The sequence below is a fragment of the Globicephala melas genome, chromosome 1 (assembly GCF_963455315.2).
Source record: "Globicephala melas chromosome 1, mGloMel1.2, whole genome shotgun sequence".
NCBI lineage: Eukaryota > Metazoa > Chordata > Mammalia > Artiodactyla > Delphinidae > Globicephala > Globicephala melas.
The window spans coordinates 167,549,658-167,565,628 of record NC_083314.1 but is presented as its reverse complement, the minus strand read 5'-3'; the positions used below and the strand labels follow the sequence as shown (position 1 = coordinate 167,565,628).

The 15,971-nt window shown below is 42.9% G+C and overlaps 1 protein-coding gene across 1 annotated transcript in view; it reads left to right on the top strand.

Moving 5' to 3' along the window:
* The first annotated feature begins 206 nt into the window (after nucleotides 1-206).
* CEP85 (centrosomal protein 85) overlaps nucleotides 207-15,971 on the top strand; it is a 32,790-nt gene continuing 17,025 nt past the window's right edge. Inside the window, exons 1-3 of the mRNA XM_030873604.2 lie at nucleotides 207-332; nucleotides 6,935-7,008; nucleotides 10,613-10,765. Coding sequence (XP_030729464.1) covers nucleotides 6,954-7,008; nucleotides 10,613-10,765 — 208 coding nt within the window. The 5' untranslated portion in view covers nucleotides 207-332; nucleotides 6,935-6,953. The remainder of the gene's footprint in view (nucleotides 333-6,934; nucleotides 7,009-10,612; nucleotides 10,766-15,971) is intronic.

Genomic DNA, 15,971 nt, shown 5'->3' with positions numbered 1-15,971 from the left:
GGTGAACAGGGCTCCGCCCAGAGGCGAGACCCGCCAAGGGGTAGAGGCAACGGCAGAGAGCGGCGGCGGGCTCATGCGCAGAGAGATCCGTCGGTTCTCTGCGCCGAGGGCGGCGTGCAGGGGCGGGACACCCGCGCGGCCCGACTTCTGATTGGTCGTAGGAGGGAAGAAAGGGGCGGGACCAGGGCGGTGCGCGCTCTGAGGCGCGCGGCCTGGCGGGTGTGTAACGGCCGTTAGGCGAGCTGAGGCGCTGAACCGCCGTCCGCAGCCGACGTGGTCGCAGTGGTTGGTGTCCCTGAGTGAGGGATTTCGCTGCCCGCTTTCAAGCTCACGTAAGTCCTCCTCCCTTCGGGGGCCCCCGTCGGACTGACAGACCCTGTCCCCTGCCTAGAGAGCCTTGGCGGAGCCTCAGACACTCTCGACCGTCCTCCGCGGTGGGGAGGGCCGCGGGAGAGCGAAGAGCATGCGCAGAGCGACTGAGCCGTTCGCCTTGGGTCTCTGACGCCCCGGCTTTCTGAAATAATGCCCCCCGCTCGCCTCCTTGGGTCTCAGTGGCCTCCCGTCCTCGTCGCCTCGCTCTCTCCCCGTCACTCACTCCGCAGCAGTTGCGGGACCTTTGCGATGGACAGGCCCAGTGCTGGTCTCCAGGGCACGGCGGGAGGGAAGTTCTTGCCCTTCAGGAGCTCGCAGCCCCGGGAGAGGAGTAGACATCCCGCGGATGGTTGCTCGGCCAGCACTCAGTAGTGCAGGGTGGAGAAGTATGGGAACGCGGAACCCAACGCGCCGACGGAGTCTGAGGGGGCGGGGAGCCCTCCCCGAGGAAGTGAAGTTTGAGCCGAGATTTGGAGAAAGATAGAGGAGGAAGGTCGGGGGACAGAGAGCCCGTGTGAAGGCGCTAGGCTGGAGTTTCTCAGCCGGCGCGATTTTGCCCCCCACGGGATATTTGACAGTGTCTGGAGACATTTTCGGTTCTCACAACTCGGGGATTACTCCTGGGATCTGTTGGGTGGAAGTCAGGGGTGCTGCTATACAGCCTGCAGTGTACAGGACAACCGCACATCAAAGACTTACCCGACTTCCAATGTCGTTAGTACCGAGCATGAGGCACCCTGCTATAGACAGGGAGGAGCTGGTTCTCTGGATGAACAGAAAGTGTGTTAGAGCTTATGTATGCAATAGAAGCTGTTCAGAACTTACTTCATCACATTAAACCGGGAGGATCGGAGCCCTGTTTGTCTTTTACACCGGTCTACCTCCACGATATGGCACAGAGCCAGGCAAACAGGCACTCAGTAAATTTTGGTTGATGAATTGAGTACTGTGTGCTAGGAAGGGAGGAGTAGTGATACAAGGACGATTAAGAGAACCATGTTTCATTACTTGCCCTTAGGCCTTGTCTGTTTTATTATGTGGTGGTGTTCAGGACCTGTTCTTTGTAAAGGCAGCATCTTGGCAAGGATTTGGCTTCTCTTTCTTTAGGTTTGGTTTAATGAATGATCGAGGTGATGAAAATAGTGTGATGGTGTGAGGTTCTTAGTGTGTCTGTGTCAGCTGTCTGTGTTTCCCTTCAAATCCTCTCCTGTCCTGATGTGGTTCTGTCAACAGCTGCCAAGTGTGTTCCACACCATTAAGATTATAATTCTTCAAGGGGAGAACTAATAACAGCCAAAATCTAATTCTCGGGTAGCAGCTTGGGAAATAGAGCCTGGGTGGTGACCAGGGGCAGAGTGAAGAAATTACATGAGCTGCCCCTGCTCCTAACTGCTTTAGGGCTTGCAGCTCTGGCTATGTCTGAGGCATAGAAACTCCAACTTGTGGTGCCTTGGTAACTTCCTTTATTTCTTTTTGTCACAGCCAGAATGCTGACTAGACTTCTGTAGCATTAGAGCACAGTCCTGGCTTTGAAACCTCTTCCTAACTGTACAGTCTTCACCTTTCTAATCCTTTATTTTCTCATCCATAAAATGAGGTAATAGTAGTAACTACCTCATAGGTTTGATATGAGCATTCAGCATAACACATGATACTTGAGAGCCTTTAGCACAATGCTTGATGGGTAGTAAGGACAGGCATACCTCAGAGATATTGTGGATAGGATTCCAGACCACTGTAATAAAGTGAGACACACATTTTTTTGGTTTCCCAGTGCATATGTAAGTTATGTTTACACTATATTGTAGTTTGTTAAGTATACAATAGCATTATGTCTTTTAAAAATCTACGTACCTTAATTAAAAAATACTTTATTAAAAAAATACTTTATTGCTAAAAATTGCTAACCATCATCTGAGCCTTCAGTGATTCGTAATCTTTTTGCTAGTTTGCTAGTGGAGGATTCTGCCTCGATGCTGACGGCTGCTGACTGAACGGGGTGGTGGCCTCTGAAGGCTGGGGTGGCTGTGGCAATGTCTTCAAACAAGACAGCAGTGAAGTGTGCTGCATTGATTGACTTTTCTTTTTTTTTTTGCGGCACGCGGGCCTCTCACCGCCGTGGCCTCCCCCGTTGCGGAGCACAGGCTCCGGACGCGCAGGCCCAGCGGCCATGGCCCACGGGCCCAGCCGCTCCGCGGCATGTGGGATCCTCCCGGACCAGGGCATGAACCCATGTCCCCTGCATCGGCAGGCGGACTGCCAACCACTGCGCCACCAGGGAAGCCCTGATTGACTTTTCTTTTCACAGACGATTTTTCTATAACATGCAATGCTGTTTGATACTATTTTCCCCACAGTGGAACTTCTTTCAAAATTGGAGTCAGTCGTCTCAAACCCTGCTGCTGCTTTATCAACAGAGTTACTTAATATTCTAAATCCTCTGTTGTCATTTTGACAGTCTTGACAGCATCTTCACTGGAAGTAGTTCCATCTCAAGAAACCACTTCCCTTGCTCATCCATAAGAAGCAACTCCTCATCTGTTAAAAGTTGTATCATGAGATTGCAGCATTCAGTCACATCTTCAGGCTCCACTTCTAATTTTAGTCCTCTTGCTATTTCCACCACATCTGCAGTTACAGTAGTAACATCAAAGAGCACAGATCACCATGACAGATGTAATAATGTTGAAAAAGCTTGGAATACTGCGAGAATTACCAAAACGTGACACAGAGACGAAGCGACCAAATGCTGTAGGAAAAAATGGCACCCATAGACTTGCTTAACACAGGGTTGCTGCACATCTTCAGTTTGTAAAAAATGCAATCTGTGAAGCTCAGTAAAGTGAAGTTCAATAAAAAGATGTATGCTTGGACTTAATATATGTTAAATTCGTTGAATGCATAGTTCTGTAGTTTAAACAGCTTTGAAAATGGAAACTATCAAATGTTGGGTGCTTTTCTTCTGTCTGCCTCCATTATTCTTACCTTTCTTGGCTGTATAATTGGTTATTTGTGTTACTGCTATTTATTTATTTATTTTAAATTAATTTATTTATGTGGCTGCATCGGGTATTAGTTGGGGCATGCAGGATCTTCATTGTGGCCTGTGGGGTATTTTGTTGTGACTTGGGCTCTTTAGTTGTGGCACGTGGGCTTAGTTGCCCCGCGGCATGTGGAATCTTAGTTCCCCCACCCAGGGATCAAACCTGCATCCCCTGCATTGGAAGGCGGATTGTTAACCACTGGACCTCCAGGGAAGTCCCTGTGTTACTTCTTACACATTCATTTCTCTCACTTTTATCTCCAGAAGTCTGTCTCCTTCAAATGGTCCTAAAAATTTCCACCAGTAGGCCATCTACTTCTGAACTTAAGGAGGAAGAAGTTTAAAATTATTTATTCTGTACTGTTTTACTCCTTGGAGTTCTTTTTTTTTAAATTAAGGTATAATTCACATACCATAAAATTCAATTTTATGTATGCCCAATTCAGAGGTTTTAGTATATTCACAAGCCATCATCACTATCTAATCTCAGAACATTTTGATCACCCTAGTAAGAAACCCCATACCATTAGCAATTGCTCCCCATTTCCCCCTCTCCCTGCCCTCCTCTTAGTCCCTGAGAACCACTAATCTGCTGTCACTATGAATATGCCAATTCTGGACATTTCATATAAATGGAATTATACAACATGTAGCCTTTGGTGTTTGTCCTCCTTCACTTACTATAATGTTTTCAGTAGCAGGTATCAGTGCTTCATTCCTTTTTGTTGCCTAAGTACTTCGTTCCTTTTTGTTGCCTAATAATATTCCATGGTGTGGATGTACCACATTTTATTTATCTATCAGCTAATGGACATTTGAGTTCTTTCTATTTTTTGGCTATTATAAATAATGCTACTATGAAGATTCATGTACAAGATTTTGTGTTGACATATGTTTTTATTTCTCTTGAATATATACCCAGGAGTGGAACTAGAGTCATAGGACAACTCCATCTTTAACTGAGAGTTCTTTTGTCATCCCATTTTCAACCCCTCTGAACTTGGAAAGGTCTCAGAATCCAATGCGCCTACCATTTTGTTATATTTTAAAGAAAGGGGGACTTCCCTGGTAGTCCAGTGGTTAAGACTCTGCGCTCCCAATGCAGGGGGCATGGGTTCGATCCCTGGTGGGGGAACTAAGATCCCACATGCTGCACGGTGCAGCCAGACCAAAATAAAATAAAAGATCCTTAATTTAATCACATCTGGAGGAAAAAACCCTTTAGAAAAAACAGAAAGGGATTAAAAAAAGCATTTTGATATTGATGATTCGGTATGACTAGCAGGTAGGGCATCCTTCTGTGTCACGAATAAAACACTGAATAATACTAGCCATAAATGGAATCTTTTTTTTTTTTGCGGTACGTGGGCCTCTCACCGTTGTGGCCTCTCCTGTTGCGGAGCACAGGCTCCAGATGCACAGGCTCAGCGGCCATAGCTCACGGGCCTAGCCCCTCCGCGGCATGTGGGATCTTTCCGGACCGGGGCACGAACCCGTGTCCCCTGCATCGGCAGGCGGACTCTCAACCACTGTGCCACCAGGGAAGCCCCTGGAATCTTTTTTTAACTGAACAAAGTTTCTCTTACCCAGTATGTAGAGACCTGGGATTTCAGGGGATGGTACAATTTCTGTTGTAGATACAGTGAATTAGTGAGGGTTTGTGTTGTTGTTACTAAGAGGAGACTATAGAGGTCAGTAAAGCACATCAGAGAAATAGTACCATATAGCTTTTTTTTCCCGCCCCCCCCCCCACCTCTCCAAAGTTAAATTTCACCTCTCAGAATTGTGTTCTGTTGACAGGGTTTATCCCAAACTCTTCTGGGGCTCTTATAAATTCAGAGTTTCTAAATTCGTACTTTATCTTCTGAGGACTGTACTGTGTCACTTTTTATTAACATAAACTGTTAATATGCCAAGTATAACAAAAACATTAATTAAGCACTTAATATGTGTCAGGCACCATTGTAAGTTAATTATAAATGAATTAGAATGAATTAGGTCCTGGCTTTATCCTCATTTTTTTTTTTTTTTTAATTTAATTTATTTATTTGACTGTGTTGGGTCTTCGTTTCTGTGCAAGGGCTTTCTCTAGTTGCGGCGAGCAGGGGCCACTCTTCATCGCGGTGCGCGGGCCTCTCACTTGCTGCGGCCTCTCTTGTTGCAGAGCACAGGCTCCAGACGCGCAGGCTCAGTAGTTGTGGCTCACGGGCCCAGTTGCTCTGCGGCATGTGGGATCTTCCCAGACCAGGGCTCAAACCTGTGTCCCCTGCATTGGCAGGCAGATTCTCAACCAGTGCGCCACCAGGGAAGCCCCTATCCTCATTTTTATATGAAGGAACTGAGGCACAAAGATATTAAGAAATTTGCCCAAGGTTACACAGCTAATACGTTGCTCGTGTCGGGCTTCAAACCCGAACTGTCTGATCAAGAATCGATACTCTGGGGACTTCCCTGGTGGCACAGTGGTTAAGAATCCTCCTGCCAACGCAGGGGACACGGGCTCAAGCCCTGGTCCGGGAAGATCCCACATGCTGCGGAGGAACTAAGCCCTTGTGCCACAACTACTGAGCCTGTGCTCTACAGCCCGCGAGCCACAACTTCTGAGACTGCATGCCACAGCTACTGCAGCCTGCATGCCTACAGCCTGTGCTCCACAACAAAGAGAAGCCACCACAATGAGAAGACTACACACTGCAACAAAGAGTAGCCCCTGCTCGCCACAACTAGAGAAAGCCCGCGCACGGCAATGAAGACCCAAAGCAGCCAATAAATAAATAAATAAATTTATAATTAAAAAAAAGTCAATACTCTGAACCACTTCTCTTACTCTGTACTGCCTCTCAGTTACTGTGCATTTACAAGATATTATTATTATTTGCTATTATTAGTTACAGTTAATTAAAGTTTTTGTTTACATAGATAGTAATCAGACTTATGCTGAATTCTCAGAACCTACCATTAGAATAAATATAAATGTTTTAAGGAATGAGGTAATGGGAAGAAAACCTCATGTTCCCAGCTGAGTATTGAGGTTCTGCTTATGACCAAAAAATCTATCTTTGTACATCATATGACTAACTTTCAATACTGGAAGGAATCGGGGAATTCATTTTACGTTAATCATAATTGAAGTTATAATACTTCACTGTTGGTTTGGTTATTTAGTTTTTTTCCCACCTCACTCTTCCATCCTGTTCCCATGGGTAAGTAGATCCATGGCAATGTTTGTTAATTAAAAGTAACATTATTTTAAATTTTTGCAACGATTGGATGGGCTCTAGACCTAATAGGATCAGTATTGGGAATCTCTATTTGGTTCTAGGTTTTTTCTTCTTGCTTCAGGAGAAGTAGAGTGGAATATTGGGAGTTGCTTTGCCTTAAAAAAACATCCTCAGGAGTAAAACATGTGGAAGAATACTTGAATATTCTGTGTGTTTTTGACAGTTTCAGCTGAATGAGAACAAGTTACAGGGAATTAAAAGATAGTGGTGAGATCTGACTGGTTCCTTCATTCTACAGCTGGCTCAAATAACTGTTGATGGCCATGCAGGAGAAATACCCAAGTGAGCGGTTCTCTCATGCCACATCACCAGGTGAGTAGTCAGAGTTTTCTGGGTTAAATTATGACCTTTGCTCTATTATTTTATAACAGAAATTTCCTTAAAAGGAAATACTGAACAAACAAGCATTCACTGAAAGGCTGGCGCTTAAAGAACAAAAATGACATGGGGCTACATTGAATAGAAAAATAGGTCTCTCTGAGAGAACAACTATTTATCTCTGGTCCTGTGTAGCTTCCAACAAGACCACGTGATTGACTGGGAGAGGAGGACACATAAAGGATTGGAACAAAGTGACTTTGGAAGATAGTTCCATTTGAAATCAGAAAAACACAGCATAAATTACTGTGTTCTATGTTGTCTTTGTAGTCCTGTGGGTGGGTCAGTCATCTGTTAGCCCACAAAGATTGGAATTCTTCTTGGATGCCAACAGTCTCACTTGTGTTGTCACTAGAGACTCAGGAATTTATCTCTAGAATGGATTTACAGGGTTTTGAAAGCTCAGTAGATATCCTAAGTTGATATGTTAAAAGTTTGTGTATGTATTTAATATATATATTAAAACATGTAAATATATACATATACTCAATAGACAATATTAAGTAGATATGGTATATTCAAATAGGAAGTAGCATTTTAGAAAAATAACTTTTGAATTTGGGGGGATTTATGAAGAAAGAGTACATTTGATGGAACTAATGGTATGTTTTCTTTAACTTGAAAAATCCCACAGTGCCTTATAGCAGACATTTGGTAGATATGTTCTCCTAGGCATACTGCCTTGCATATAATAAGCACTTGTAAAAGCATTTGTTGAATCAATTCAAGGTTCATTCAGCAAATATTTATTGAACATTGCTATGTGCCACGCACTGTCTTAGGATTGAATTATGCAATTTCTTATGACACTTATGTGTATAGTGCACCTTCTTGGAATGTAGAAATTCCTAACAAAGCTTACTGCTTTTCTGATGGCTTTGTTTTCAGTAGTCTCTCATTTCCTACTTTTTTTTTTTTTTCTTTTTTGCGGTACGCGGGCCTCTGACTGTTGTGGACTCTCCCATTGCGGAGCACAGGCTCCGGACGCGCAGGCTCAGCGGCCATGGCTCAGGGGCCGAGCCGCTCCACGGCATGTGGGATCTTCCCGGACCAGGCACGAACCCGTGTCCTCTGCATCGGCAGGCGGACTCTCAACCACTGCACCACCAGGGAAGCCCAGTAGTCTCTCATTTGATTGATAATGGTCTTAATATTTGATAAGGATGCTGCTGATAGGACGTGATACCAGCTTTCAGACTTGAATTTTGAAATAATCATAGTCTCTATAACTACACCAAAACATATTTTTATTTTAGCAAATATCACTTTTAGAATTGATGTATGGAGTGGGTGAACAGAGAAGTGGTAGTGGTGAAGATTAGTAGTAGTAACAGGGAGTGATTTCCAGTAGGAGGCCAGGAACATGGTAGTCGAGACCCTCCATTGATTTTCACTATTTCAAAAGACCTGACAAATTGTACACTGACTAGAGAGATAATGCCATATAGACTCACCAGGAGGTCAAATTTCTTTGCTTCTCCCTAGAATTATGTTAATTTAGTATAGTAACACTGGCTAATCTTATGCTGATCAGATGCTCTGATTTTTGGCTGTGTTTTCTATTAAAGATTGTTACAGGGACTTCCGTGGCAGTCCACCTGTTAAGACTCCGGGTTTCCATTGCTGGGGATGCGGGTTCGATCCCTGGTGGGGAAACTGTGATCCCACATGTCACGCAGCACAGCCAAAAAATTTAATAAAAAAAAGAAATTGTTACCAATTACTGTGTGTATATAGATTCTTTCAAATCAGGCAGTCCACTGAGACCCAAAGAATAAAAGGAGTTCTTGGGGAAAGTGAGGTTGTCTTCAGTAGAAAGCAGAAGTAAGGGTAGCAAAAAAAAGGAGCAACTGTAGAAGAAAGTAGGTTCAGAAGATGGGAGAAGGGCTTCCCTGGTGGTGCAGTGGTTGAGAGTCCGCCTGCCGATACAGGGGACGCGGGTTCTTGCCTCGGTCTGGGAAGATCCCACATGCCGCGGAGTGGCTGGGCGCGTGAGCCGTGGCCGCTGAGCCTGCGCATCCGGAGCCTGTGCTCCGCAATGGGAGAGGCCACAACAGTGAGAGGCTCGCGTACCACAAAAAAAAAAAAAAAAAAAGACGAGAGAAGCACTAAATTCAAATATCATTTGCTTCCCGCTAAATCATAGAGTCTGTAGAACCACATTTTCTGATTTCAGCTCAAACTCTGATGCTTTAAATGGATAAGTAGCTACCATTACCTGTTTGTTTACATGGATCATCAGATAAAGTTTAGAAAAATTACAGTGGTTTTTAAAAAATAATTTGAATTTAATTTTTTGCTAGTATATTAGTAAATCAAGTATTTATTGAACACTTTGTATCTACCAGCCCTCAAACAGCAAGCTGATAAAGTCAAATAAATCTCATCAGTCTTGTTTCATCTTACCTGCTCAGAAACTTTAGTAGTTTCTTTGCATTGCCCCCGCCCCACAAACTCTTCAGATTAACTTATAAGACTCATCTTGATTTGGATTTACCTTAACCACAAGGGTACCCTGATGCAGTCAAAGCAGTGGTTTTCAGCAGGGGACTGGATTGCCTGTTACCTTGCAGAGCATTTGGGAACATATGGGATGTTTTCAGGTTTTATAGTGATGGTGGGATGGAGTGAGGGCTGCTGCTGGCATTTAGTTGACGGGGAGGGACTAGGAATGCTTAACCATCCTGTAATATGTAGACTATACATTGAAGAATTGTCAGGCCCAGAATGCCAAAAGCACCTGTAGGAAATCCTGTAGGAAAGAATGTGGTTATTGGAATCAGAACAGCCTGGGTTCAAATCTCAGCTCTGTCCTCTGCAAAACAGGGGTTATAATACTTTTCAGTGAGTAGGTAGATGAGATCATGTTTGTAAAGTGCTGTGGCTTCTAGATTGCAAAGAATGGAGCTGCTATTAACTATTACTGTCCCAGTACCCCTGGATTCTTGGTAGTTTTTATTTCTGTCTTTGAACATTCTTACCTCTTATGCTATTTCCATTTAAAATTAACTGGGCTTCCCTGGTGGCACAGTAGTTAAGAATCTGCCTGCCAATGCAGGGGACACGGGTTCGAGCCTTGGTCTAGGAAGATCTCACATGCCGCAGAGCAATTAAGGCTGTGCGCCACAACTACTGAGCCTGCGCTCTAGAGGCCGCAAGCCACAACCACTGAGCCTGCCTGCCACAACTACGGAAGCCCGTGCACCTAGAGCCTGTGCTCTGCAACAAGAGAAGCCACTGCAATGAGAAGCCCATGCACTGCAGTGAAGAGTAGTCCCTGCTCGCCGCAACTAGAGAAAAGCCTGTGCGCAGCAACGAAGACTCAATGCAGCCATAAATAAATAAATAAATAAATAAATTTATTAAAAAAAAAAAAACTCCCTAAAATTAACTAATTCAGAGTAGCTGAAATAGGCACAGGAGAAAGAAAGGTGTGGGGTGCCACTATTCTCTAATAGGTTTAAGCGATTTTTTAAAAAGTTTTGTGGGGTTACCTGAGCAGGTTCACACTAAAGGTGGGAAATGCCACTTGTTTCAGGTTCCAATGTGATTCAGAGGGGTGGTTCCCTGGGGACTGAATGGCAGACCCCAGTTATCTCGGAGGCCTTTCGAAGCCGCTTCAGCCGTTGTTCAAGTATAGCCGACAGTGGGGACACAGCCATTGGCACATCATGCTCAGACATTGCGGAGGGTAAGTTTGGATTAATGATTTGATTACCAAAATGTGTTGTCAATTTCAAATTGTATTCCACGTACATTGTCATTTCCAGAGTATTCATAAGCCAATCCATTCAGTCAAGGAGTCTTCTTGATTCTTCTTATCCTATGCTCCTCACAGCCGGTCCCTTCCTCTCAACTTCTACTGTTTGTCCTGTCTGAAACAACTTTCTAATAGGTTTCTTGGCATCAGGTCTTTCCCTCTCCTACCAGATTAATCTTTCTAAAAGCCTGATTTCATAGTTTCCCTTTCCTGCAAATCCTTAGTTGTTTCTTTTACTTGGAGGATAAAGGTCAGAGTCCCCAATTCTGTGATATGGCCCTATCCCATTCAAACATATTTCTTACTGTCACCAGGTATGTTGTCTTAACTATGCTACGTGCAGAACCTTTTTTTGTTGTTGTTACTTGAGTTCTTTCCTTCTTTAATCTGGGCCCCTTTATGCTGTTCTTATCTCCTCTTGCCCCTCCCAGCTATGCTTATCTTATCTTATGATTTAATGACACGTATGAAAAAGCTTTTCCAATTTCTTCCTCCCATTACTGATCTTCCTTTTTGCAATTTTATATCTTTATTTTTTTCTGTCACTTGTTTTTGCACTTAAGTATTAACTGTCAGACTGTACTTTACAAGAGTATTTTGTTTCTTCATTTAGATGGTGGGTTCCTAGGAGGGCAGAAAACCTAATGATAATAATTAATTACTGTTTATCAAATACTTTATGATGCATACTGTGCTAAATTTTTTTCTACATTTTTTCATTAATACCTTTAAGAACTCTATGAAATATTTTATTTCCAATCTACAAATGAGAGAGCTGAATTTCAAAATGATTAAATGAGCTGATTAAAGTCACAAAACTAGTTACCTTGGTACTTGGTGCATCTGATAAGATGTCACACCCACTAGGATGGCTATAATCAAAAAGATAATAACAATCGTTGGTGAGAATGTAGAGAAACTGGAACCTTTGTACATTGCTGGTGAGAATGTAAAATGTTGTAGCTGCTTTGGAAAGCAGTTTGGCAGTTCCTTAAAAGGTTAAACATGGAGTTGCCTTATGACTCAGCAAATCTAGGTATATATACGCAAGAGAATTGATGAAAGCATACATCCACACAAAAACTTGTACACAAATGTTCGTAGCAGTGTTATTCTTCATAGCCAAAAATTGGAAACAACCCCATGTCTATCAGTTGACAAACAGATGAGTAAAATGTGGTATATCCATATGATAGAATATTATTCAGCCGTAAAAAGAAATGAAGTACCAATACCCCCCACAAACTGGATTAACTTTAAAAACATCTATGCTAAGTAAAAAAGCCAGGCGCGAAAGACCACATATTGTGTGAAATATCCATAATAGGCCAATCTGTAGGGAGGTAGAAAATAGATTTAGTGGTTGCCTAAGGCTAGGGAAGTTAGAGTAAATGCAGCATGACTGCTAAAGGGTAAAAACATTTCTTTGGGGGGTGATGAAAATGTTCTAAAATTGATTATAGTGATGGGTACATAATTCTGTGAATGTACTAAAAACCATTGAATTGTATGTTTCAAGTGGGTGAAAGTTGTACATTATGTGAACTGTATCTCAGTAAAGCATTTAAAAAAAAAAGAAATGTTTGGAAAAAATAAAAGAAGAATGAAAAGGAGAAAAACAAACACATCAACTACATCTACTACTAGTACTGACTCCTGGACACCTGGCATTTAATTTTTTTTTTTTTTTTTTTTTTTTTTTTTGCCACACCACGTGGCATGCGGGGTTCCCCGACCAGGGATGGAACCCACGCCCCCTGCCGTGGAAGTGGGGAGTCTTAACCACTGGACTACCAGGGAAGTCCCTGGGATTTAATTTTAATAGTTTGACAGCTGTGTGTATATGGGCCCAGTGTCAATAAATATTGAGTTAATGGAATCATAGACTTTAAGGTAGACAGAACTTTAAAATCACTTAATCCAGTTTTTTGCAGGTGAGTAGCAAAAATTCCCTGAGGGGTTAAGTAACTTGCCTGATGTCACACAGCTAGTTATCAGATTCAGATCTCCCACCTGTATTGTTCTTTCCATCACTTGTGTAATCAAAAGTGTTAACTGTCAAGGTAGTTGTGACTTGTTAAGGTTTTGTCTACATGTGCAGTCATGGGACCTTTTTCATTCTGACTAAATAATAGGACTTACAAACATCAAACAATGGTCTAGATTTTTTCCCCCCCATTGAATTGACTGGCTATATCTCATTCAGTCAAATTGTTACACAGATTGTGTGTGACTCGATGTGTGCTTTTTATTCCTTTGGGGAAATATATATATTAATTGCATAGTACATTCTTTTTTTTTTTTTTTACGGTACGCGGGCCTCTCACTGCTGTGGCCTCTCGCGCTGCGGAGCACAGGCTCTGGACGCGCAGGTTCAGCGGCCATGGCTCACGGGCCCAGCTGCTCCGCGGCATGTGGGATCCTCCCGGACCGGGACACGAACCCGTGTCCCCTGCATCGGCAGGCAGACTCTCAACCACTGCGCCACCAGGGTAGCCCATTAATTATCTATAGTAGTGTGTATATGTTAATGCCAAACTCCTAATTTATCCCTTCCCCATCACACCTTTCCCTTTTGGTAACCATAAGTTTGTTTTCTAAGTCTGTGAGTCTGTTTTCTGTTTCGTAAATAAGTTCACTTGTAACATTTTTTTAGATTCCACATATAAGTGATATCACATGATATTTGTCTTTCTCTGTCTGACTTACTTCGCTTAGTACTATAATCTCTAGGTCCATCCATGTTGCTGCAAATGGCATTATTGCATTCTTTTTATGGGTGAGTAATAATCCATTGTGTATATGTACCACATCTTCTTTATCCATTCATTTGTCAATGGACATTTAGGGTTTTTTTTTTTTCTGGCTTCACTGTGCAGCTTGTGGGATCTTAGTTCCCTGACCAGGAATTGAACCCAGTCCATGGTAGTGAAAGTGCAAAGTCCTAGCCACTGGACCACCAGGGAATTACCCATTTAGGCTTTTGATTCTACCCTTCTCTAAGGTGTTTTACCTTGAAGATTCTCAAGGGACAGGATAGAGGTGGGTACTGGAGAGCTCAGAAGGCTTTCAGTTTTTTGATAAAGACTGAAATTGTCACTGGCTTAATTCAGACTACCATACTTCATAAACCAGTAAGTGATGTAGGCAGAAGTGATCAAAATTTAGCAATAGCTAAGTCTACCCTTACCAAGAAAGGGAGGTTGCTAGAAAGAACAAATTGCTTTAGGCGGGGATGGGGGTTGAGGGGCAGGGAGTGTGTTTGAGGAAAGGAGAGATTTAGAAATACATCCTTGAAGTGGCAAAAACCCAGTGATTTGGGGAATTGTAAACTTCTCATAAAAATCACGTATCCCATACACTAAATTTGGAAAGCCTTTGAAAATTGTAGATGATAGTGACCCTTTTGAAAATGTGTTGCTATTTCGTTTCAGAATGCTCTAAAACACAAACCAGACTTAGCAAGTGTGATGTAACTTGACATTTTATAGCACTTTCTGAGGATTACAGTTTCCTTAATATAAATAGATAAACCCAGTAGATAAGTGACAAATGCTGCCAAAGACCTCACTTCATCATCCGTAGGTGGACCACACTCACCAGAAAATTAGAAAAACCATATTCTCTTGGGCAGCTGGTACCTTTCTTCTTGGCTGTGTTTTTGCCATTACTGGTAGGCATTATGGGCTCAAAACAATTTGATGAGTCTTTAGAGAGAGTGGGGCTGTGGATGGAGAATGGAAGGAGGTGTTGCTGAGTTCAGCATAGTAGCAGCCCTCACAACCACAGTCTTACTGTCCTCTGTTCCATAATTATATTTTGGGAGTGGGGACACTTGGTGAGAGTGGATATTATGGTGCCATTATGGAAGATTTCAAATAGAGACCTTACTAGTCTTAGAAGTCTTCATCACCACCAGTCTACCTTAACCCTGTTGACTAGTTCTGTATTTAAGTTTTGGGACATCAAAAACTGTGTCCTTTGACTCTGAAATGTCCTTTCTTGGTCCTGAGAAACTGATGCATGTCATCAAAAATTACTGGTGGTTTTGTTTCTTGTTTGTTCTTAGTATGGCATTTTATATATCGCACGATCATCTGAGTAGAGGAAATTAGAGACTATGCATATATTATAAGGGATAATTTGGCTTGCCTGTGTGTTTTTTTTTTTTTTTTTTTTTTTTGCGGTATGCGGGCCTCTCCTGTCGCGGAGCACAGGCTCAGCGGCCATGGCTCACGGGCCCACCCGCTCCGCGGCATGTGGGATCCTCCTGGACCGGGGCACAAACCCGTGTCCCCTGCATCGGCAGGCGGACTCTCAGCCACTGCGCCACCAGGGAAGCTCTTGCCTGTGTTTTTAAAGAGCTGCTTACAAACCCATATGAGAAGATGATAGCTGATCTGTACTCATATAATTCTGGAAAAGGTTAGTGTCTGTCCTCATTAGCTGAGTGTGTTCTGTGTTGGTTGATGGAAAATGAAAAGAAACAAATCGGACGTCTACTCTTCTCCGTGGTAGACATGCTTAGTTTGGAAAAGAATACTAGACATAGTTGAAAAAGGAAGACGTTTATATTCCTTGTCCCCCTCACTCAGTTTTCTGCCTGCTGAAGGTAACGTGTGTGTTTCCTCATATTCCTGTATTGTTCTTCACTTGCAGCCCACTGTCCTGTGTTAATTCTGTGACCTTGTAGTCCTCTTCAGAGTAGCACTTGAAAGTTGGAAATATGTAGAAATATGAACCTTCTACAGCAGGGCCAATCAGCGAGTTGTCTCCCAAGACTAGGCAGGAGCTAAAGGAAACATAAGTCCAGTCTGAAGGAAAGTGAAAAATCACAGTTGTATACAAACAAGTGGGTAAATAAAAGGCAAAATATAAAAAAGAGGATTTCACTGTTTACCACTTGAGAGTGCTCACTGTGCTAGAATGAAACCTGAGAGTTACTAAGAATAACTTCACATATCCCGGCAGTCAGGTCTGGTGTGTGGGAGAGAGAACAGAATCCTGATTCAGATGCTGTGCTCCCTGCCCTAGATACAAAGCAGCACTATCCAGTTCGCTTTATTTTTCGGATAGTTTAGATTCATTGCTCACCTTCACAGGGGAGCTTTTGGAGATCACAGAGGATTCTGGCAGC